At 40.2% G+C, this 23,375-nt stretch overlaps 1 protein-coding gene across 1 annotated transcript in view; it reads right to left on the bottom strand.

The window, feature by feature from the left end:
• ASCC3 (activating signal cointegrator 1 complex subunit 3) overlaps positions 1 to 23,375 on the bottom strand; it is a 216,758-nt gene that overhangs the window by 42,102 nt on the left and 151,281 nt on the right. Inside the window, exons 31-36 of the mRNA XM_082216596.1 lie at positions 17,172 to 17,309; positions 16,937 to 17,057; positions 15,702 to 15,834; positions 14,622 to 14,747; positions 1,830 to 1,941; positions 1,355 to 1,489 (exon numbers count right to left, since the gene is read on the bottom strand). Coding sequence (XP_082072722.1) covers positions 1,355 to 1,489; positions 1,830 to 1,941; positions 14,622 to 14,747; positions 15,702 to 15,834; positions 16,937 to 17,057; positions 17,172 to 17,309 — 765 coding nt within the window. The remainder of the gene's footprint in view (positions 1 to 1,354; positions 1,490 to 1,829; positions 1,942 to 14,621; positions 14,748 to 15,701; positions 15,835 to 16,936; positions 17,058 to 17,171; positions 17,310 to 23,375) is intronic.

Below are 23,375 nucleotides of genomic sequence, written 5' to 3'. Positions count from 1 at the left end.
TTCCACTGAGGGTGTGCCCAAAGTAGCTCTCTGGATCTTGGCCAATAGGTTTCAGGGCTTTTGGTTTTTTAAAAAGAAAATTATACTACTGTATAACATGTGCTCCATCTTTCATAACAGCTGCCTTTGGCTGCCAGACAATACATTAAGCTGGCATGGACATAGTTTAAAATTAAAACCATGAAAGAAATTTCATCATTACAACATGACGTCTAACAATATTCAGCAGTGTGAAATATTTCTTTGAATAAAAGGGTAATCAAGATAATTACTCCAAGAAAACAATACTTTACTTTCAACATCTGTACATTTCTGTACTATCACTGTAAAGGTAAAGATAAAGGTAATGGTAAAGGGACCCCTGACCATTAGGTCCAGTCATGACCAACTCTGGGGTTGCAGCGCTCATCTTGCTCCATTGGCCAAGGGAGCCGGCGTACAGCTTCTGGGTCATGTGGCCAGCATGACTAAGCCGCTTCTGGTGAACCAGAGCAGTGCACGGAAATGCCGTTTATCTCCCCGCCAGAGCAGTACCTATTTATCTACTTACACTTGACGCGCTTTTGAACTGCTAGGTTGGCAGGAGCAGGGACCGAGCAACGGGAGCTCACCCTATCGCGGGGTTTCGAACCGCCAACCTTCTGATTGGCAAGTCCTAGACTCTGTGGTTTAACCCACAGCGCCACCCGCGTCCCAATACTATCACTGTACCTTACTTTAAGGATTCCCAAATTAAAATGGATCAAGACCATTTATTCCAATTTATCTAGAATCTATATTATTTTCTTGTCTGCTGCAAAGTAAATGTAAAGGGTTTCAGTCAATTGTGTTGCTCCAGAAATGGAAAAGGTAGGCAGACATCTTACTGCAATTTCCCCATTTTCCCTACAGCAACCAAATCCGAAGGGTCCTTCACCTTCCAGAAAATATTTAGGGGAGAGTGCTTCTACGGTGGGTGGGGGGAGAGGAAGAAAGGAATTTGTCAAAAATTGTCTCAGTTGTCTTCCCCTGATGGAGTCCTTTCACCAGTGGAGTGACATTGTTGGACACAAACATAACAGATGATTTAACCAGAACATACAGGTGATCATCAGTGCTCCAGTACTTCAGAACTTCATTTAGTTTACAAAGAAATGGAAGGACTAGGAGAAAAACAAGGCTGTCCCAGCAAATGTACTGTCTTCATAGTTTTTGCTACACCACCAATGATTGCAATAGGTACGTCAATATCCTGGGGAGTGGTCTTCACATCTGTATGTCCCATATCATTATAGTGCTGGATGAGCTAAAAATTACTTCATTTGGATTAAGAATTATTTAATCCAATAATTAATCAAACAAAATAGCAACTTACTGTCAGAATTGAGAGCAGATCTTCAACACTAGATTCGGGTTTCAAACGATCCTTGAACATCCTCACGGTTGGGTGCTTCAAATAATAATATGACGCAATGCGGCCATGAGTCAGAGGTTCAATGCTGTGGTCGTCCTGTTACACATGGGGAAAATATATTTATTTTAGATAAATATGATTCAAGGTGCTTAGTGCCTTCCTGGAGGTAAGCACATTTTATGCAGTATTCTAATGGAGGTGTTATGTTTTAAAAACTTCACAATAGCGAGATCTGAGTCACAAATACATTTAACAGCATGTTACTGGTTCAAATGCCAAAGGAACTGCAAAACCTCAGTAGCTGCAACGGGAGGTCGCACAGCAGCCTACATGTATTTCATAATTCAACAAACATCAGGATGAAAGATAATCCCTAATAAATATTACTGCTGCCCAGTTCTTGTCAGTCTTTTTATGAAGTATAAATTAGCCTTACCTCCCCTAATTTAATGCAGTAAGAGTATTCCAGATCAACGAGTGATTTCTCCACAAGGTTTGAAAGGAACTTGTTCATGTTGTCATGGCTGACGGCATCTAAGTTATAGTAACTGTGTAAATGAAAATGTAATAGAGTTAGATGCTTTGAAAATATTGCTGACACAAATAAGGTTCTTGTAACACTAGCAAAGAACATGACTAAAGTAAGAATGGTCATGTATTATAGGTGGCAATCAATGATCATATCCAATGTTACATCTGCCTGACTGTGATTTTAAAATGATTGCAGGGATGCGGCCAGTTACAACAAGAAGAGCCATTTCCAGCCCCACCCCAACCTGGAATCCCCTAATTTTTTTAAAAAATGAAGGTTTCATTGTCAGGTTTGACCTACCAAACATTACAAATATGTATGGTTATTTTCTGGCTGCTGGAAGATACCCAATTCCACTCATCTTCTCCCCAGTAGTGCTTTGAAGATTACACAACACACTGAATTATTTTGTACATGTACCAACAAAACTGTGTTATAATTTTGTACTATTCCTAATTATTCTGATTTCTTTCCTTGTTGTTCTTGATGTATATATTGTTATACAAATCAGGAATGTAGTCACTGAGATAAACATGTAACAAAACCAGATCTAAAACAAATATTTTATTCTGGACTGCTGCATAAAATAGGCCAGTTTCCTAACAATAAGAGCAAAATTCATGTGCTTTTTTATTATTCTTGAGCAGATCACATAAGAAACTAGTTTATGTTATTGGAGGTTGGAGGATGGATGGCGGCTAACAGATTGAGGTTGAATCCTGACAAGACAGAAGTACTGTTTTTGGGGGACAGGGAGCGGGTTGGTGTGGCGGATTCCCTGGTCTTGAATGGGGTAACTGTGCCCCTGAAGGACCAGGTGCGCAGCCTGGGAGTCAGGCGCAGGTTAACTCTGTGTCCAGGGCAGCTGTCTACCAGCTCCACCTGGTACGCATGCTAAGACCCTACCTGCCCGCGAACTGTCTCGCCAGAGTGGTGCATGCTCTGGTTATCTCATGCTTGGACTACTGCAACGCGCTCTACGTGGGGCTACCTTTGAAAGTGACCCAGAAACTGCAATTAATCCAGAATGCGGCAGCTGGACTGGTGACTGGCCGTCAGGACCACATAACACCGGTTCTGAGAGATCTGCATTGGCTCCCAGTACATTTCCGAGCACGATTCAAAGTGTTGGTGCTGACCTTTAAAGCCCTAAATGGCCTCGGTCCTGTATACCTGAAGGAGCGTCTCCACCCCCATCGTTCAGCCCGGACACTGAGATCCAGCGCCGAGGGCCTTCTGGCAGTTCCCTCATTGCGAGAAGTGAGGCTACAGGGAACCAGACAGAGGGCCTTCTCGGTAGTGGCGCCCGCCCTGTGGGATGCCCTCCCATCAGATGTCAAAAAGATAAATAATTACCTGACATTCAGAAGACATCTTAAGGCAGCCCTGTTCGTGGAAGCTTTTAATATGTAACGCTGTACTGTTTTTAACACTGATTGGGAGCCGCCCAGAGTGGCTGGGGAAACTCAGCCAGATGGGCGGGGTATAAATAAATTATTATTATTATTATTATTATTATTATTATTATTATTATTATTACTACTACTACTACTACTATTACATTATTAGCTAGCTGAATACAATGTGTATATTTACCAGAGACGTTGCTATGTAGGATGGAAAATGTGAACAAATACGTGAATAAGTTACTTTAACACAGTGTTTCCCAACTGGTGTTCCGCGGCACACTAGTGTGCCGCGGAACATTGCCTTGTGTTCCGTGGGAGGGAGGCGGGCGAGTCGGGCGGCGAGAGGCGGGGCGGCGAGCACACATGGGGCGGCGAGCGAGCTCCCTCCCACATCCCATCGCCGCTCGCTTCGGCCGGCCTACTGGAGGAAGGCGCGAAAACCTCGCGCATGCGCAGGCCTTCCGCCTGCGACAGCCCAGTGGGCCGGCCGAAGCGAGTGGCGATGGGATGTGGGAGGGAGCTCGCTCGCCGCCCCGCGTGTGCTCGCCACCCGCCTCGCCCGCCTCCCTCCCACGGCACACCAGCCTACCTCCGTGGGAGGGAGGCGGGCGAGTCGGGCGGCGAGAGGCGGGGCGGCGGCGGCGAGGAGAGGCCGCCCAGCGCGGGGCTCTCGCCGTCTGCCTGCCTGGCTGCCTGCGAGCTCGGCGGGCAGCGCCTCCGTCCACAGCGCCCGCCTCGCGGCTCTCATTCCCTGCCCCTGCCAAAGCTCACCCAGCCAAGCCGCGCTCTCCTTCCTGCCTCGCTTTGCTGCCTCCTCCCCCCCACCCCCAAAGCTTGGAGGTTCCCCGGCAGGAAGGAGGGAACTTAATCCTCTCCAAGGGCTGCGGAAAACAGACATGCAAATGGGGGCTTGCCAGCTCTTCAAGCGCCGCCGGCTTTCTTCGGGAATTACCGCCCGCCGAGCCCGGTAACGCTGACAGGCCGAGCCGCGGGGCTTGGCAGCGCAGCCGGCAGAGTGTGGGAAAGGGCGGCCGCCACGCGCCGGGCAAGGCGAGACTCGACGGGGAGGACACCGGCAGCAGCCCCCCCCCCCAGAAACCCGCTCCGGGCAGGTAATTCACAGAGAGTGGACAGAAGGAAGCCTTAAAGGGCTTCAGCCTCCCAGAGTGGCGGGGAATAATAATAATAATAATAATAATAATAATATAATAAAATTGACAGGTGGTGTTTTTCTAGGTGAGGGGGTGGGGACTGTAATAACAAAAAAATCAGCTGTATATCAACCACTGTTTTGCAATGAGGAATTGCAAATAAGGAAGATCAAAAGGAGAATGTTTTTTTTTGGGGGGGGACTCTCTTCCTCTTCCCCCTTCTCCTCTCGTTCTTGCTCCTCTTCCTGGCAAAAGGGCTGCTGAGACCCCTTCTCTCTTGGGTGCCGGTGGGTGCTGTGACGTTGACGCTGCTGTGGCAAGTGCCTTTACTTAGCAGAGTGCATTCCCCTTTACACAGGAGGGGAGGGAAAATAATTGAAACTTACACTTTCGTGCGTCCCTCCCGGCGCGACGCTGCGCGCTGACGTCACGGGGCTGTAATGGTGGTGTGCCTCGAGATTTTTTTCATCAAACAAGTGTGCCTTTGCCCAAAAAAGGTTGGGAAACACTGCTTTAACAAATCACTTCTGTAGCAATGTGTGGTTTGCAAATAAAGAAATAGAAGTGGAATATGAAAATCTCTTATAAATATATGGCAGAACCACCCAATTTTTCATGGACTAGCTTTAATTTTAAAAATAAATTAATATAAAACAGTTGTAGGCCCCAGCACTGTTGTAGTCTTATTTCATGTTTCAGTTTCTGCTCTTAATTCTTGTGCATTATCTTTCTCTTTTTCATGCACATGAACACAAAAATCTAAGTATTCTTTGAGCTGTCAATTCATTAAATTTCTTAAATAAGATACAATTTGGATCACTATTCTTGCTTGTCCAAATAACTCCCAACAAAACTCATGAATGTGCCAAAAACGGTGGCTTGCTGAGAGTCCAGAGATGGGCTTCCGATCAGTATGATGCTGGGAACATGAAATTACAGAGCTTTGGATAAAACATACTTCAGCTACCTTAGCCATAGCCCTGCAATTTCATGATCCCAGAATGGCAGCTGAGAGGTCCAATGGTGCTAAGTTAGTACACATTGTAAAAACATAAACAAAATCCTCCCTGTAAGAAAGTAGGAATAAATGAGACAATGGGTGAGAATGGAGGGAGCTTATTGCTCAGATTAATCACTAGAAGGCCTTTATTTATTTAATGAAATGCACTGTTTGACAGTCATGCATACACACAAAACCTGGAAGTGGAGCACTAAATTGCAATAGATTATGAAATATGTTTTTGAGTAGAAAAAGCTAGGCTGTTACTTAATGTGCGTTAGAGATGGGTGTTGTCTTAACTGCATTTCACGTGAATGGCTACTTATCATGGCCACATAAAATATACAAAGATAAAACAAGTGTAGAAGAAAATTATGACCACCTATCACAAGCTTATAATTAAAAATGTTATACAAAATTTAATAAAAAACACATGTTCAGTAGCCTAAATTCTGATTTAATGAAGGCATGATCTAGCCAAAAACTAAGAGACTATAAGACCTTAATTCTCAATGGGATTGGTATGCTTAAATCTCTCTCAGTTGAACCTAAATATGCTTTACAATACTTACTCAGATTTAAGTTCGCAGAGTTCACTAGGACTTACTCTTAAGTAATTGGGTATAAAATTGTAGCTGACTCACACAAGCCAGGATCAAAAGAACTACATCAGATGCACCCAAATGATTAAACATACCTAATAGGTTTTTAATTTCCTCCCCTTTCAACAGCAGGCCCCAGGTCATATCACAAACTGCTTTTTAAACTCTCCACATTTCAAAATAGGCTTGTCATGTGGCAGGAAGAGCTGAACTTTAGGGAATACAAGTCTAAAGCTTGAGTAGGTGCACAATACTGGTTTTGCTGGTATTCGAATCCAGATTTCTATTTCCCCCCAGAATGTATGTTTCAAGGGTCCCTTGTTTTGATATCCCTTCGTGCTTTAAAGGTAACTGTTAGTAACTACTGCTGCAAAACGATTTGTCTTAATTGCAGCATTGTTTTTAAACATGTATAATCAAATAAAGCTACATTTATGAACAAGCCTATTCATTTCTACTCAGAAGTAAATTCTGGAAAGTTTAGTGGGGCTACATCCAGGTAAAGGTTACAGGATTGCAGCCTAAAACTAGAATTATAGATAATTTAATGGTGTATGAAAATGCTTTGTCGTGATCCTACCAATATAAGGAAAAGCTGAAAATCTTTCTTTTGTTTAAGGAGTGAATTTTGCCAAGTCTTTAATTTTGTTTTCATAGAGTTTGGTTGTTTTTCTAGTCCCAACACTAGACACCTTTCACAACTACAGAATGGCACTAAACAACGGCTAATTTAGCAAGAATGCAGTTGGTGAAATAGTTGAAGGCATTGTATAATACAAACTATTTTTTAAAAAGCACTTAATCCGTGAAAAAAAATATCACGAAAAATACAAAAACTATGGCACTTTTTAAAATAAAAAAGCATAGCTCTTAATATACCTTCCTTTCTTTAAAAGAAAAACTCAACTAAAGGAAATCCAAAATAGTCATACTTCTAGGAATCTTAGGTTCCAATCCTTAACACAAGAGAGAGTCAGCGCCACAGAACGCAGTCAGCCTAAGTGTTGAGTAAACAGGCGCAAGACTGAGCTGTATAGGTAGGATTTCAAAGTCATTTTCATGAGCTCTCAAGTAAAATGCTTGTATTCTGTTAGATAGAATAGGAATCCAACCAGAGAGATTATGTACTTCTCAGTTAAGATTTTATTAATCCAATACTTTAAAAAGCATACCACAGAAAATCAGAGGTGTTTGAATGCTCATACGTTCAAAATACACTACATATCAGCCCCCCGTTTCTGAGTGACTGTATTATCCAACTATTTAATTACAGATAAAGAATAAAAACAGTGCAGTTTCATGGTCACTGCATTGAATCATCCAGTCATTATTTCCCCTCTGCTGCAAACAGACAACCCACCTTTTTGTCAGCGCACCATTTCATTTATTTCACAGTGAAACCCAGTTTCACAATAATTGACTTGTCAGCAGCTCTAATTTATGAGGCTGGGCTCTGTAAGCCTTCTCCTATATTCTGCTCAACCTGCACACAAGCAAGGTTGAATATTTACAATGCTGTTAACAGGTGCTGAGTTGTTTAATGATTCTAATAGCCAGAAGCGTACTGAGAAAGCCAGCGGGATCACAATTACAGGCTGTTTGAACACAACAATTACTCGTCCCCTGAGAGGTGTGAAAGTCAAAGGCAGTTTTATACTAACAGCATCTAGCACATGGGGTAGACAGGCTAACTTCCATTAGTAGCCCATTGGGAAAAAAGCAATAACAAACCCCTAGGTACCGTAAAAATTTACAAAGTACATAACATTTAAACAATCAAAACAATGAAGGAAGAAACTTTTCCAATTTCCTTTTAAACAATATATAAACAAACAAACTAACAAACTAAAACTCCTACTGCTAAACCTGAGAATATATCTAGAATGAACTCAACGAGAAACATGAACTTGTTTTTCTAATCTAAGCCAGTGTGGCATTTCACCAGCTGAGAAAAAGGGAGACGTGCAAGGACATAAAATGCAGATGAAGTTACACTGACCATTTTCGGTTTAATGTGGATTGTGGTGGCAATTGCTTCCTGTTTGAGTTTTATGTAAACCTGATCCAAGATCTGCCTGGGAAATTTTTCATCAGCCTTGAAATGGTAGTGCTATAACTGTCAGGCCTGTGAAGTCATTTGTTACAAACACCATGTTTTTTATGTTCAGATTATACGGTAGTAGTAATGACACAGATAATGAAAGCGAGTCCCCGGGACAACTGAAAAACACTTTAAGAAAAACTCTTGCTTGTAATCCAAGTATTTCTTGGGGGAAACCACAAGAGCTCAGCTCACAATAATTTGTTGAGATTTGCCATTTTGAAAAAGGAAGTTTAATTTAAAGCACAGGGTAGACAAATAGTTATCTTCTCAAAAGGTGTTCTGTCGTATTCACTGAGACATGCTGCAACTGAGATGATTTTTCTTAACGTGAAATTTACTAAACCCAGGCCACGGATATGAGGCTTAGATGAAATCTATTATTCTAAGCCTATCCCTGATGGATGGAACACTGGAGAGATGATCCAATCAACATATTTTCTGGATCTAATCCACGAGTTGTAACACGGTTCAATGGGAAGGAAACCAAGACACTCCCCTGAGAGCAAGCTCATTTGCAAGAGAAAGAAGGTTTATGTCATTGAGTAATACATTGAATAGCCATCATTATCATTTTGGAATGGCAATCAAAGTGAACCAAATTCATTATTAAAATGGCCATCAACACTTAAAAATACTGTATCTCTAGCATTGACAATCTGAAATATTAATAGAGCCATCTTTTTTATCATCTCAGAATATTTTTTCTTCACCAACTGTGATTTCCTCCCTACTTTTAAAAATATTTTTTCTACTTTAATTGTGAAGAACTCAGATGGGGAATCTGTTACTAAAAATTAATATTTTGCAACTATTTGTGAGTTTAATGTAATTTCTAAGGTGCACATCTTGCAGACTGATCATTGTGAAGATCCTTCAGCCATATCAGGGTCCCTTCCAATTCTACAATTCTATGTAATTCACTATGAGGCGAGGTGCATTATTTGTCTCATCAGGTAGAAGATAGAATGACTGGAAGCATCCCAAGAAACGAAAAACTAGTTCAAAGTATGACTGAAGAAAAACTAGAAGGACGAAGGACCAGATACAGCCACATATGAAAAAAAGATGGGAGACGAATGTCAACCTGGAAAGGCTTATGTAAAGCAGACACAATTGATAGCTGGGGGGGGGGGGAGCCCAAAATAGTGAATGACCACTAGATTTAAATAACTACGGTAAACAAAATAACTACACAGCTGGTAGTAAATGGGTGAGATGTCTTAGATCCATTAGATTCAGTGTAAGATTGCTATATACTTCTAGAGGTTACGGACTGCACCTTCAGACTACATTTACAATTAGCCATTGCAACCTGACAGCAATGCTTCAAGGTGAAATTTCATTTCAAGCATAGACCTGGACCTCTAGAGGACACTAGGACCTAACAGTACTTAACAGAGCCTTCATATTCATCTTTACCCAGAGGTAGCTCTCACTGAGTCATATCTAACAATAGTCATACTCATAATAGTCCCACTGAAATTAATGGAAATGACTAGACCCATTAACTCCAGTGGGTCTATTCAGAGTATAATTTTGTTAGATACAACCCATGATACTCAATAGGGAAATTGCAGCCTTAGAATTATATATAAATGGTGAGCCTTTCACTTCATTATAAGATAACTTGTACACTAAATCAAAGGCCCATTTGATTTATAAATTCACATCTTCTCCTATTACTTTACTGGCATTTGAGATAATTAATCTATTGTTCTTTACTTCTTTTCTTTTTTATAATACTGGTAAATTTCCAGTAGTTTATTATTTTAGTATTGTATTTTACTGTGTGTGGCTGTTGTTTTTGCTGTAGTAGTTGTTGCTATTGAAAGCTGCCTGGGGTCCATTCAAAGAGAAAGGCAGAATGGAAACTCCATAAAATAAACATGTTTTTTTTCCCCCCCAGCCATATAGGTTGAATATAAAGATGGAAGAAGGTGTGCCTAATAATATTTTTGTTAACAGAACATGTAATATATTACATTACAGCCTGCTTTTCTTAATAACAGACAAAATAGGTTTTGGTAGAACCAAAAACATTTTGAAATGCTATGGTCTAAATAAAATTGGGGGAAAACCTACTCCTCTTCATAACATTATCAACAGCTACAACACACTGTGAGACATTTGGTTCCTTCATCAACACTGCCCAACTAATTTGTGGTCTATTTATAATCTCTATTCAAGCAAGGAGTCATTCAACATTCCTTTGAACAAGGCCAGCTGCCAACTAGCAACACTAGCATCAGGGTGTTTTTTTTTGGTAATAGCATTAAAAAAGCATTTACATAGACAGAACAGATGAACTAACAAATAAGACCACAGAGTTTTGAATCCTATTTTTTAAAAATAGTCTATTGCATTGTGTCAAAATTACTTCAGTATCTGTCAGCAGTTAATTTTCCTGTTATATGTGTTTAAGAAGCACTTGGGTGGAACTGAAAGATAGCAGCTCATTTTTAAGATATCCTAAGCATTATTTATAGGGACGCGGGTGGCGCTGTGGGTTAAAGCCTCAGCGCCTAGGGCTTGCCAATCGAAAGGTCGGCAGTTCGAATCCCCGCGGCGGGGTGCGCTCCCGTCGTTCGGTCCCAGCGCCTGCCAACCTAGCAGTTCGAAAGCACCCCCGGGTGCAAGTAGATAAATAGGTACCGCTTACCAGCGGGAAGGTAAACGGCGTTCCGTGTGCTGCGCTGGCTCGCCAGATGCAGCTTTGTCATGCTGGCCACGTGACCCGGAAGTGTCTTCGGACAGCGCTGGCCCCCGGCCAATAGATGTGAGATGGGCGCACAAACCCCAGAGTCTGTCAAGACTGGCCCGTTCGGGCAGGGGTACCTTTACCTTTACCTTTAAGCATTATTTAGGGGACGCGGGTGGCGCTGTGGTCTAAACCACAGAGCTAGGGCTTGCCAATCAGAAGGTCGGCGGTTCGAATCCCCGCGACGGGGTGAGCTCCCATTGCTCGGTCCCTGCTCCTGCCAACCTAGCAGTTTGAAAGCACGTCAAAGTGCAAGTAGATAAATAGGTACTGCTCCGGCGGGAAGGTAAACGGCGTTTCTGTGCGCTGCTCTGGTTCACCAGAAGCGGCTTATTCATGCTGGCCACATGACCCGGAAGCTGTATGCCGGTTCTATCGGCCAGTAAAGCAAGATGAGTGCCGCAACCCCAAAGTCGTCCGCGACTGGACCTAACAGTCAGGGGTCCCTTTACCTTTAAGCATTATCTACAGGAGCCCAAATCTGGAAAAGTTATTTGTGTCTCTGTTTTGTTGAAATCAAGGGGATTTAAGTGAGCAGAGTAGTGGCTAAGCTAATTTAAACTGCACAGATTTAAACAGGTGTGACTAAATTTCTCTGTACCAATGAATTAAAAATTTGGATAAATGTTTTCAGATACATATTTTCACTGATTCCCTGTGAAGAACACACTTCACAACAACATATCAAAATAAAACATGTTAACATTTAAATCCATACCAGATATATTAGTACATAGGGCCATGGGGACTGCTCTGATTGTCCAAAAATGGAGCTTAGTGCAATCCTAAATCTGTCTACTACTCATAAGTAAACCCCCAGGAGATTTTGTTTAGGATTGTTCCAAGCTATGGAAAATACTCCCAAGCGAAATAAGGCAATCATGTCCTTACTTGCGTTCAAGACACATGTAAAGACTTGTATTTATTGATTCACGTTTTTTGCTGATAGTTTTATGTTTCTACACTACATGTTTTAATGGCAGTCTGCAATATGTCAGTGTGTTGTTTTCATGCAATTTATTATTGTGAGCCCTCTTGGCCATCTTTTGGGGAGGGACAGTGGGTTATAAATTCGGACTAAATAAATGTAATAGAGTTATCCTTTTTTAAAAAATATCATCACTATAATCTTTTGTAAAACACTTTAAGCTGTCTACACCCCCTCCTTCAAGCAGTGTATATAAATTTTAGGAAATATGGATGTCAGGGAACTGCCATCAGAGGCACGGGAGAAGGAGAGGGTCTCTGATTCTGCAGGAGAAGGTCCCAGTGCTAGGGGGAGACTCAGCTGGGAAGAAGGGGAAGAGAATGAGTGTAACACCAGGGATCCAGGAGAGCAACGGGACAGGGAGGTGCAGGGGCTCCAGGACTCTTCGTTGGAAGTTAGTGAGGAGAGCTGAAGCACCCCGCTGCCCACGCCCACCCTGCGCAGGAGACTCCCGTGCAGTGAGAGGCAGAGACGATTGGGCGTCAAACAGCTCTTATGTTGGCAGCGCTTTAAGAAACGCCCACAGACAGATTCTACGAGTGACTAAGGGCAGCCACGCTGAGAGGGGCTGCGCAGTCCGGAGGGTTTAACCAGGCAATCCAATGCTCAAACGGGGCAGGATTACGCACGAGTAACTCCCAACCACTACAATATATAATTAAAATATTCACAGATAAGAAGTGTATTCAAAAACATTTGTTCCACAGATGGACAGTGTTCTGGTAGTGCTCTTTTAGCCAGCTGTATTTCAAGACTGTGGTTAACATAACTTTCTGGTATTATTCTGGTGGAGTCTTTAACTCTCTAGGCCAATCATCAAACTATTTCGGCTAGAAGAGTTGCACTGGTTTTAACAGAACTGGAATATTAAAATCCAAGTTGTGTGGGGTTTTTTTAAATAAAGAAAATGGAATGATTCAGCCCTTAAGAAGTGTAATTAATTTTATGATAATTATTTAAGATTAATGCAAGATGGTCAGGATCAAGTGAGCCACAGAAGTGGTTCCAAAAGCTCAAGGCAGCTTGTTTTTCTCTAACAACAGCCTGGCCATACAGCCTTTGAAACTGAGGGAAGTTTCTGAAGCAGTTTGTGGCATGGCATGGAAAGGTCATTTGTTCAAAGACAAATTTCTACTGGTCTAGGGAAAGCAGCTTGTTTGAAACTCAGTGGTTCTGTGGATCCTGGCTGAGAGCTATAATTTGAGCAGCTTAACTGACAAACCAAGCTAACAAGAGCACTTTGGATTTGAACCAATGTGTGTGGGCTTGGTTGCCAATTAGCATGATTAGAAGAAGAAAATGCTATGTTCTAAGTAGGGAGGGAGGAATCAACCAGCTATTTATATATTCTCACTTGGTAACATGCAAAACTAGGCACTTACATAAGACTAACAAAAGAAAAAGCACTTTATATATCATGCATATAGGAATTACTTAGCCCCCTACAACCAACAAAATTATCACCACCATTGTTATTATATTTCTTACCTGCCCTTCACCAAGATGTCCCAAGGGCAGATTACAAAAATTTTAAAATACAGCTTTAAAAATAATTTTAAAAGCATACTGTTTGAATAAAATCCACAGCAATGGTGATCAAGATACAACAACACCTGTACTGAAATATATTCAACATGACTAAACCCTAAGATTCATTTTGAAGATAAAATAACTTGTTTCCACCAGGACCTTGACTCCACTGTTATAGCAGATGAATCCTGAGAGGTGTCCAGAGGGGGTTCCTATAGATGGAAAGGGCCCTGAGGTATGCAAGCAAATCTTGCTTTCCCAACCAGTGAGGATCAAAAGCTATGCATTTATGTCAACATGCTGCTACTATATATAGACATCAGAGAAACATGTGTAACGTTGACCACTCAGTCAGGCTTAAGTCTGGAGGGAACTAAGTGACTTGCAACACACTTGTGGAACAGTAGGGTGTTGGGCTAAGACCAGGCCTCTGACAATGTTCAATTTCCATACTTTCTTTGAATCAGACTCCCTCTCCTGCCCCGATATTCTTCAAAATGATAAGGAGTGAATCAGATACACTGCCAAATGCATTTCTGAGTTTAGAATCAGTGGACTGCCTGCAATGGAATGTGGACTCAGAGGTTATCCGTCATCTACACTACATCAAATGTGTGCCAGAGTGTTCATTCCACTGAAAAAAAGCAGTGTGTATAGACAGCTTTTACACCTGGATGTAAATTTTGATTTAGGCCTACTGTCTCTGATTCTGAAAGTGATATATAAAGCAAAGTCTGCTTCTATGAGAGGATTTCAACAGCTGGAGTGGGCAAAAAAGTATGTGGAAGGGATGAAGATAAGTGAGGGTGAAAGGATTGTCCTGTCCTCTTTCTCTTTTTTCAAAGCTGGGATGTAACGAAACAAAAACAGAAAAAGGAAAATACACAAACTGTACTTTTTTTAAAAAAAGAACACACTCTTTTTCTTGGTCTAGTTATGATTTCTGTAGTAAACAATGGTCAAAGTGATTTACAATACTATTACCAATCTATAGGGTGTCTACAAAGTTTCCATTTTACAAAGGAATGACTTAGATAAAAATATAGTGATATGGCCAGCGTGTCCATAAGCGAGAGGGGATATGAACCAAGCTATTCAAGGTTTCCTACTTTGCACACTAAACCTCATTGGTGCTCAATTTCTTAACAGCTCACCTTGGATTCATGATAAGGCGACGGAAAAAGTAGGTCCAGGTGATATAATCCATTGCATCTTGCTTTGAAGTTATAGTTCCAGCTGCAATTTCAGCATTTAAGTGATCAGACAGAACTTCCAGTAAACTAAAACAAATCAACAAAAATTAAAATTGCACTATTTCACTTAGATTAACTGTGGAATAGTATTATGTATTCAAAACACTCAATTGGAGTGGGTAGATAACTAATCCTATCTGGCTACAGATGTTAAAATCTGTAAAAACTGGCTGCAGTACCTGGACTGATTCCAGTGAGCACTCCCCCCCCCTTTTTAAATTAAGTTACTTATAGACTGCCTTTTAGGGCAGCAGCACCACAGTATCTTTTCAGGAGAAAGCAACTTGAAATGGATACGACTTTAGAGCCTGTCTAAAATTGGGAAATGGCATTTGAGAAGGATACTGCTATTCTATCACCTGCTACCAGCCGTTATGCTAATAAATGAGACATCTCTCCGCCTAGGGGCTATCAAAAATTACTGGACTAATGGGCTGAGGATCTCCCAACAGACACAGAGACACCAGAAACTTTAAAATGGTCATGTCTGTTTGTGAACAATGTTGCTTTTGTTGCCACTGTTTCATCTATTGTCTTATCCACTTGCCTTTTTAGCTACCCCACCTCCACAGCCGAAGAACTTTCTGTGTTGGGATTTGTGTGTTCAGGTAGCAGCAGGAAAAAAGGGCAGATTTCACCACAGATACAATGTTGTCATCTACCTTAGATACATGTAATCAAGACTTAGTGCCAAAAATCCTAACTAAGTCTACTCAGCAAAGGGATTTTCAGCAAAGTCCAATTGCATTTAATGACGCTTACTTCCAGTTAAGTGGGGTTAGGATTGCAGTCTGACAAAGGAATTATCTTGGCAATAGGGTGTAATTTGGAAATATAAATTGAGTACCTAGGAGAAACCTCCACCTGAAATGGAATTTGGACTATTTGAAGATGATAACTTTTCAGTTTGTAGTTCCGTGAAATACAGTGCCTTTGTGAATCACGTTTCCCCAAATTAACTGTGGTATTATTATTTTGTACCTTGATTCTACTGGGAAAGGTTCATAAAGAAATTTTTTGTAGAAGTCTTTCTTGATGTCATGAACCAGAATCACTGCTTTTCCTTGATCATCAAACTGAGGCCTCCCAGCACGTCCCATCATCTGAAGAACATCTGCAAATGTAAATTGATGACAACATTCAGCACACTGTAGAGTACTGGTTTTTTTATATTAAGGCAAATGTCCAGATACCACCCTTATAAACAGCACAAATATTGATTAAAAGATATATGAATATTTAAACTGGAAAAAGGACCAGAAAATTTACACTAAAACTATTTTTTTCCTAATGTTTATTTGCAACATCTGGCTACACACTCGTATCTGAAAGTTGAACTTTGATTTTGCAAAGTCTCAATAAAATGAGGTTTGGGAATCTTGTTTCAAGGCTCCCAAATGCCCCATCCAAATGCTTTAGCAAGACGCGTCACCTCAAATAGCCTTTGTTCCACATGGCTGATAGAAAACTGACAAGTCTAGCATACAAATATATGAAATTTCCTTGTATAGCTCTGCTATCTGAGATACTTTTAAAGTGGAGACAGCACATCTGTGTGCAAAGCATGGACTCTACCCCTGAGCTATATCAGTTCACATAGTTTCCTATACTCTTTTCGATGGTATCCTAGGGTAAAGGTACTGGCCTTCTCCTAATATACTTCTCTGTTCCCCTTTGAGTAGTTTTATGCTGATAATTTTTTTTATGAAGCAATGCTGAAATCAAAACAATGACAAGTATTCCCCATCTAACCTGCAATGCTGCAGGTAAGAAAATGAAACTAAATGCCTGGCTACTCTCATATGTCTTGAGATTAAATGATTAAATAAGGCAAGTTAATTAAGATCAGATTATTATTCATCCATATAATATATCTAATAAACTATATGTCATTTGCTTGTAAGCACTTTATGGTATGTTTGTTCAATACTGACTTTAAAAAATATGTTTTACCATACACTCCCAATTTTTGCTCTCTTCTCAGATATTGTTCTTTGCTATCAAATCCACTCAATTATTCCAATTCAGTATTCTCAAAGCACAGCTAAAAGTTTACCATGTAGTAGTAAGGAATGTGATGTAGTATCGCTAAAGAAACTGAACAAAAGATATGACAGCTCTAGTTCAGCTTCCATATTTAACTTCCATGTTCATGGATATCAGTAGTTAATTATAACATGTATTTTTTCTAAGAGTTTTGTGATTTCTGACAATACCTGTAATTGGGTAATCAACATAACGCCTTGTTTTTCCATCATAAAATTCTGTCCCTTTAACAATTACTAAATGCGCTGGAAAATTGACACCCCAGGCTAACGTGCTAGTAGCAATAAGGACCTAAAAAGAAAAAGATACAAGATTAAAAATATATAAAGGACCTCTGTGTGAAGTAAACAGAAGTTTAAGAAATGAATAAGAACATCTTAGTATAATATTACAGAACAAGCATACTTGGATTTTGCAATTCACAAATAACTCTTCAACAGTTTTTCTGTCTCGTTCATGCAGGCCAGCATGGTGGATGCCTATTCCAAAAGCAAGGGTCAGTTTGAGATTGGACTCTCTGATTGTTCCTATGATGACACTCATCTGCAATAACAACAAAAAAGGATTAATCTAAGAATCTTCCAGAGCATTTCCCCCCAGCAATATGACATTAGTAAATACTTATCAATATACTATACAGTCTTAGTAGTAAACAAAGGAAAAAGACAGTCTCTTCATTAAGGAATTCACAGAAGCAAGCAAATAGAGAAGCATCAGGAAGGGGAGGGGAGCAATAAGCTATACAAACACACACTCACCTTTATAATGCACTCCACATATTATTAAAATACCGTATTTTTCTGTGTATAAGACGATACGTTTTGCTTTTAAAAAATAGGCAAAAAATGGATGTTGGCTTATACACGAATAGTGAATGCAGAGGGGGGACATGCAATTAATGGTAGCAGCAAGCAGGAGATTGGCAACGGCGATTGGGCGGGTGATTGGTAACTGTGGCAAGGCCTGCTGGCGATTGGCTGCGGCAAGTGGGCAGGTGATTGGTGGTTGTGGAGAGGCGGGCAGGCAATTGGCGGCTGCGTCAAGTGGGCGGGTGGGCTGTTGGTGGCTGTGAGTGGGAGGACAACTGGCGGCTGCAGCGAGGTGTGCAATTGGCAGTGGCTGTGGCAAGTGATCGGCAGTGGCGGGCAGGCGGGTGAGCGATTGGCAGAAGTGACCTCCCCCACCCCCCAAAAAAGCTAAGCAATTTAATTTCTTAATTTTGGGTTAAAAAAAATAGGGGTCGCCTTACACATGGGGACGTCTTATACACGGAAAAACATGGTAACTTACAGAAAGCAAACCCCCATGAGTTTCATACTGCTTTTGAAATTATAAAAGGATTATTCAAGCAGTATATATTTGCATACTGATGCAAAGGTGTGCATGTAAAAACCCTCAAGGTGGGTTCTGTATTGCCTTCTTTGGAAAGAACTCCTCCATGGTATCTCAAAACCTGCCTCAAACTTGGGCAAGCTTCAGAAAACATTGTTCAAGGCAGCATAAGATGTGTTGTCTGTAAATAATGTGAGTGGCATACGGAAACTGGTATGGTCTTTAGTTCATGGACTTTTAAAATAGCCACACAGTATAATAGTTAAATTTACATTTTAAGAAACCTTTCATAAATAGTTATAGAAACACAGGGTGGTATTCAACTAGCTTTAAGTCAGAGAAGACCCATTGAAATTAATGAGCATAGCTATGGTAGGTCCATTAATTTCAGTGGATCTACTCTGAATAAAATCTAGCTTAACACCACCCATACAGTTCAACTAACTGTTAGTATTAGTCTCCAATGACACTCCTTTCCAGGTGGTATTTAATGCCAGCTACATCAATATCCTATGCTGAAGTTGCAAAACTACAACACAGATGCGTTGAATGTATTTTGGTCATGCCTCCAACTAAGACATTTCCAGATTGCTGTACTAGAAGAAACAAGTATATAAAAGTAAAAGTTCCACCACTGCACAGTTACATACTGCGATACGTAAAATACCTTGTTCTTTTAGAAGACAGAGAAACGGCACACTTTTAAACAGTGGCCCATATGGTAATTCTAAGTTGAAAAAGATTAATGTGCCAATACTGGACAACTGGATGGTAAGAGTATGGGATAGCGTTCAATTGTAAAAACTAAACAATATTCTCAAAATATGAAAAGGGAGACAAATTGATGATAAATTCATTGAAAAAAGGAGCCCATTTATTGCATGTTGCTACAATAAAACACAAGAAAATGCTGAACTATATTTACTGTTGGGTACCTTGGTATTGTAAGAGGCCAAACCTTTAATTGAAAGAGCATAAACATTGTAAAGATGTCTGTAAATTGTTTTTGTAAAAGGAAATGTTGTACCTTCTATTATTCTTGCTATACTATTTGCTATTTGTCACTTAACAAAAAAAACCCAATTCAATAAAAAAGAAATAAAATCTTTCATGAAGATTCTTTTATGTCTATAAAGTACAACCAATGGACTATCCAGTATTATCTCTGCACTGACTGGCAGAAGCTCTCCAGGTTTTCAGATGCAAGTCTTTCTGAGCCTTATCTAGAGGTGCCAGGGACTGACCTTGGGGCCTTTAATAAACACCAACAACTTCTGAACATCAAAACATATCTTTTTTTTCTTTTTAAAAATCGGAGTAAATAGTAACTTGTATCATGTCAACAGGTAATACCAATATTACTGTATACTTATAAAATTATGGCAAAATGTTATTTAATTCACAAAACTCATAAAATTAATACAATCTATTCATATCTCACCTATTTAGACTAGATTGTCAAGCCCAAAGAGTCAAATATAATGTAAATCCCACAACAATGATCTGACAATGATGCACAACAGGGAACCCAGTTTTCTGAAGTGATGTTTTGGTTCTGCTTGCTGCCAATTTACATGATCTGAGGAAAGCTCCTAGATCAGCCCAAGCATAGGCGCTGCTACCCAAATGCTTATTGTAAATCACTGGAAAATGAAAGTTTGATGTGTGCACCAGAGTATAGGATGGAAACATAAGGAAATCATATATTTACAGAAGCTCAACTGGATGGGTAGAATGAATGAATACAGTGCATGGAGATATATGCAAGGGTAGAAGAAGTGAGGCCGTCTTTAACATACATCTTAAACAAAGACACTATTTTATAGTGGATTATAAAGGGAGCCCTCAGTTTTCTGTAAAGGAGCAACAACTGATTTTTTGTGTGAGGTGTGTGTGTATGGGGTATGAATTCCTTTGAGACTTCTAATCACTGTTCCAAGAAGTAAAATAAGCTTTGTGTCTAAGAGCCAACATAATCAATGGGATAGTTTAATCAAAACCTTTGATTTTCAAACAACTTTTTGAGCCAGGAGCCAGTCATTGTAAACTGCCTGCCTCACAATTGGGGTCTTGTAGCTAAAAAAATTGGTTCACTGTTTGGGAGGAAAACATGACTTGCAATGATATTTAAAAGGATCAAGTGTACATAGAGCATATATTCATTGTATTTGTAAGTAGGGAACATTGCACAGATCAGCCACATCCCTTTTAACATTGGCTTATGTTGCAAGACCTGCGGCAGTGTAGTTATAGTGCTATTTATTCTAGCTCAAGTGAAATGCTCAGACCTCCAAGAAATATAAAAACATGAAATTGTTTTCTTGTTTACTTTGGCCAATCAACTTTATACTTCCCCTCCTGGTTGTTATCAAAGTTTTAAGCACAGAACATCTCTCCCCTTTACACTGCTGGACATTTATTCACAGAGGAAGTTCTTACCGTTTGCTGTGCTGATGATGTTATTCATCCCCTCCCAATCCGCCCACTGCCTTTGTACTAAAGCAATGTCCTGCCGTGCTGTTAGCTATACCTGCAAAGCTGTGTAATTTAACACAGCAAAACTAAAGGACCCTTAGCAGGAGTGCTGGCATATGCACTGTGAGCCTGTCATTCTAGCAGCGGGGAATCTTGGCCATTTTTAGCAGACCCCCCTCACTGTCACATAAATCAGCGTAATAAAAAACTCCAAACACCTATTTTACCCAGAAGCACATTCCACAGCTTTAAAAATTCTTAACGACAATTTGTTTTCTGGAAAACCACTTTCCTGGAGTCTATTTTTGCATGCATATTCCATTCACCTTATAAAATACGACAAAACATGAGGAATGCTGGAAGGACAATTGCCAGATCAACAATGCTGAGATAATAGTTCTCGTGAAACCTCGGAGATGGCTATCAGTGCAAGATGTTTGCAAACTGCCCATCTCAAGCATGAAGCAAACTTTAATGATTTTTCTAGCTTTGCTCAAGACATCACTGCCAAAAGAAAACCTGTCAAGGGAATGTGTACACATTAACACGCGTACATAACCGCTCTTTGGAAAGCATGAACAAGTGTTAACCATGAAAAGGCACAGTACGTTTACCAGATGCATTTGCTATCAATATTAATTTGAAGCAGCAAGAAAACTGTGTTTTCAGTCGCTCAGCTAAGGTTTGCTAATTTGAAGTGGGCTGGTTATTATTATTTTAATAATAAAAGAGATCCAACCCACTCTGATGTGATCTGTTGATTTTCAAACTCCGAAAAAAGTATAGCCCTCATGTTATATAATTTAACAATGAATGTGCCATTTAAAAGTTATCTCTGAAAGATGCACTTAAGATTCCTTTTGTAACATAAATAACATTTTTTTAAAAAAAAAGTTGCGGGAAAAAATCTCATGACAACACTAGCAAGATTTTTCTCAGACTAAAACACTGTATTTTCTCCCTCACTCCTTCCACACATGTAAAATTCTGAACAATTTAAAGTTACCAGGGTTTAAAAATATATTTTAAAAAATTTATTATACCTAAAAAGCTTTTCGTAGAAAGATAGAATTCCATTTAAGTAGATACATTACCCTGAGTCTGAAATTCATTCCAGTCAGGGTATAATTCAGCAAGTTGATGACAACACTGGCTCCAAAAGAAAGGAGGAGACCAGATTGGACAAGAATGAGCTAACAGATTGTGCAGCCCAATTCTGTCCCTTTGAGTGTGATATATTGTTTCAAGATGCTAAAACCCCATACTTTCTCAAAGCATATCTGCCGCCCTGGTTTTCCCATTTTCGCAGAATCCTCATTATTAGTACTCTGTACCCTTTTCAAAGCACATCAGACCCAGACCATATGCCACTGCATAATGCTTATCGATTGTCTGAAATGGCTGGTAAAAAAAAAAAAAAAGATGGGCTGAACAAAAGAATCAGGAAAGTTATGAAGTCTTTAAAAGAAAATATAATTACACATTTCACATCTGGCACAGATGTTGAGTTTAGTTAAAGTGCTGCTGCGTTAAAAGTTAAATGGCATTTTTTTTAATGATAAAGCACAACACTGCAGAAGGAAGAGGCACTGCAAATCCTGAGAAAGGTCCCCCACTACACGGATTCAGCCCACACATTATGTTGGTATGCCTCATTCTAAGCACCATCCATGCAGCAACAATGGATACCGAGTGGGGCTTGATCTGGGAGGTGTCTACTCAAATCCCCACTCGGCCACGAAGCTTCCTGGGTGACTTTCAGCCAGTTACTATTTTTCATTCTAATCTACCTTTATAGGGTTGTTGCGAAGATAAAATACGTATCTTGCCCTAAGATCTTCGGGGAAAAAGGCAGGATAAATACGTGTAAACAAGAAACACACACGCAATCCTAATATAAATGAATAGAATTTAAAAAATTGAATTCTAAAATACAGAGAGATTTATTGTGTATTTTTAAAAATTTCCTGCTGAATCTGTCAACTCATAGGTCCCAACCAAGTCACAACAAACGTTTTAATTTTAAATTAAAAAAATAAGGTGAAAGCCTAGCTAAAAAAAATACTGGGTTTAAAATAGGAGCAATTGACATTATTTTACAAAGACAGATTTTCAGGTTTCCTGTGAGTGGAGTTCTGCTCAAGGGACACCTCCTGACTCAAGGAAAGGGAGCCTCCCCCCCCCCGGAAAAGCTGCTCCAAATGATTAGGGGACCCCGTGGAACAGAATAGGAGCCAGTGATGTGGGCTGCAGAAATTATTTCCCTCCTTTCTGTTGTGGCAGCCTTTGCTGAATCAGAATCTCTTCTGCGAATGGAAAGAGCTTTTCCATTTGTGGAAGGGCATGCCTTCATCCCACCCAAACGTATTTGTTTCAGAATATTGAAAGCCCCGAGAAGAAATGATTAAAGAAATATATTTGGGTGAAATCCAGTGCTGCCATTCTGCTTGTGAAATGGCTTTTGATCTAGCAGAGACATTTACTAATGTAAGAAAAGGGGAGGCTATTTGCCCCAAATTCCCTCCACACTGCAGACCTTTGCACCCCCAAAAAATCTGTTCCAAAGGGTTGGGGTACTCTCCAGCAAGTGATGGTGGAGGGCCCGCAGACAGAAGGGACAATGAGAGATAATCGCCTTTCTTTCTCTCTTTCTGATGGATCAAAATACATTTTGTGAACAGAGAAGCAGCATTAAATTTCACCCACAAACTACAGATTGCTCTAACATTGCCTCTAAAATTGGAGAGAGAGAGCTGTCACAACATGTTCAAAACCACTCTATTTTTCTTTCTTTGAAAATCA

Source organism: Podarcis vaucheri, assembly GCF_965113315.1.
Source record: "Podarcis vaucheri genome assembly, chromosome: 3".
NCBI classification, from domain to species: domain Eukaryota; kingdom Metazoa; phylum Chordata; class Lepidosauria; order Squamata; family Lacertidae; genus Podarcis; species Podarcis vaucheri.
The sequence above is the reverse complement of the archived record's forward strand: the minus strand, read 5'-3'. Positions and strand labels throughout refer to the sequence as shown.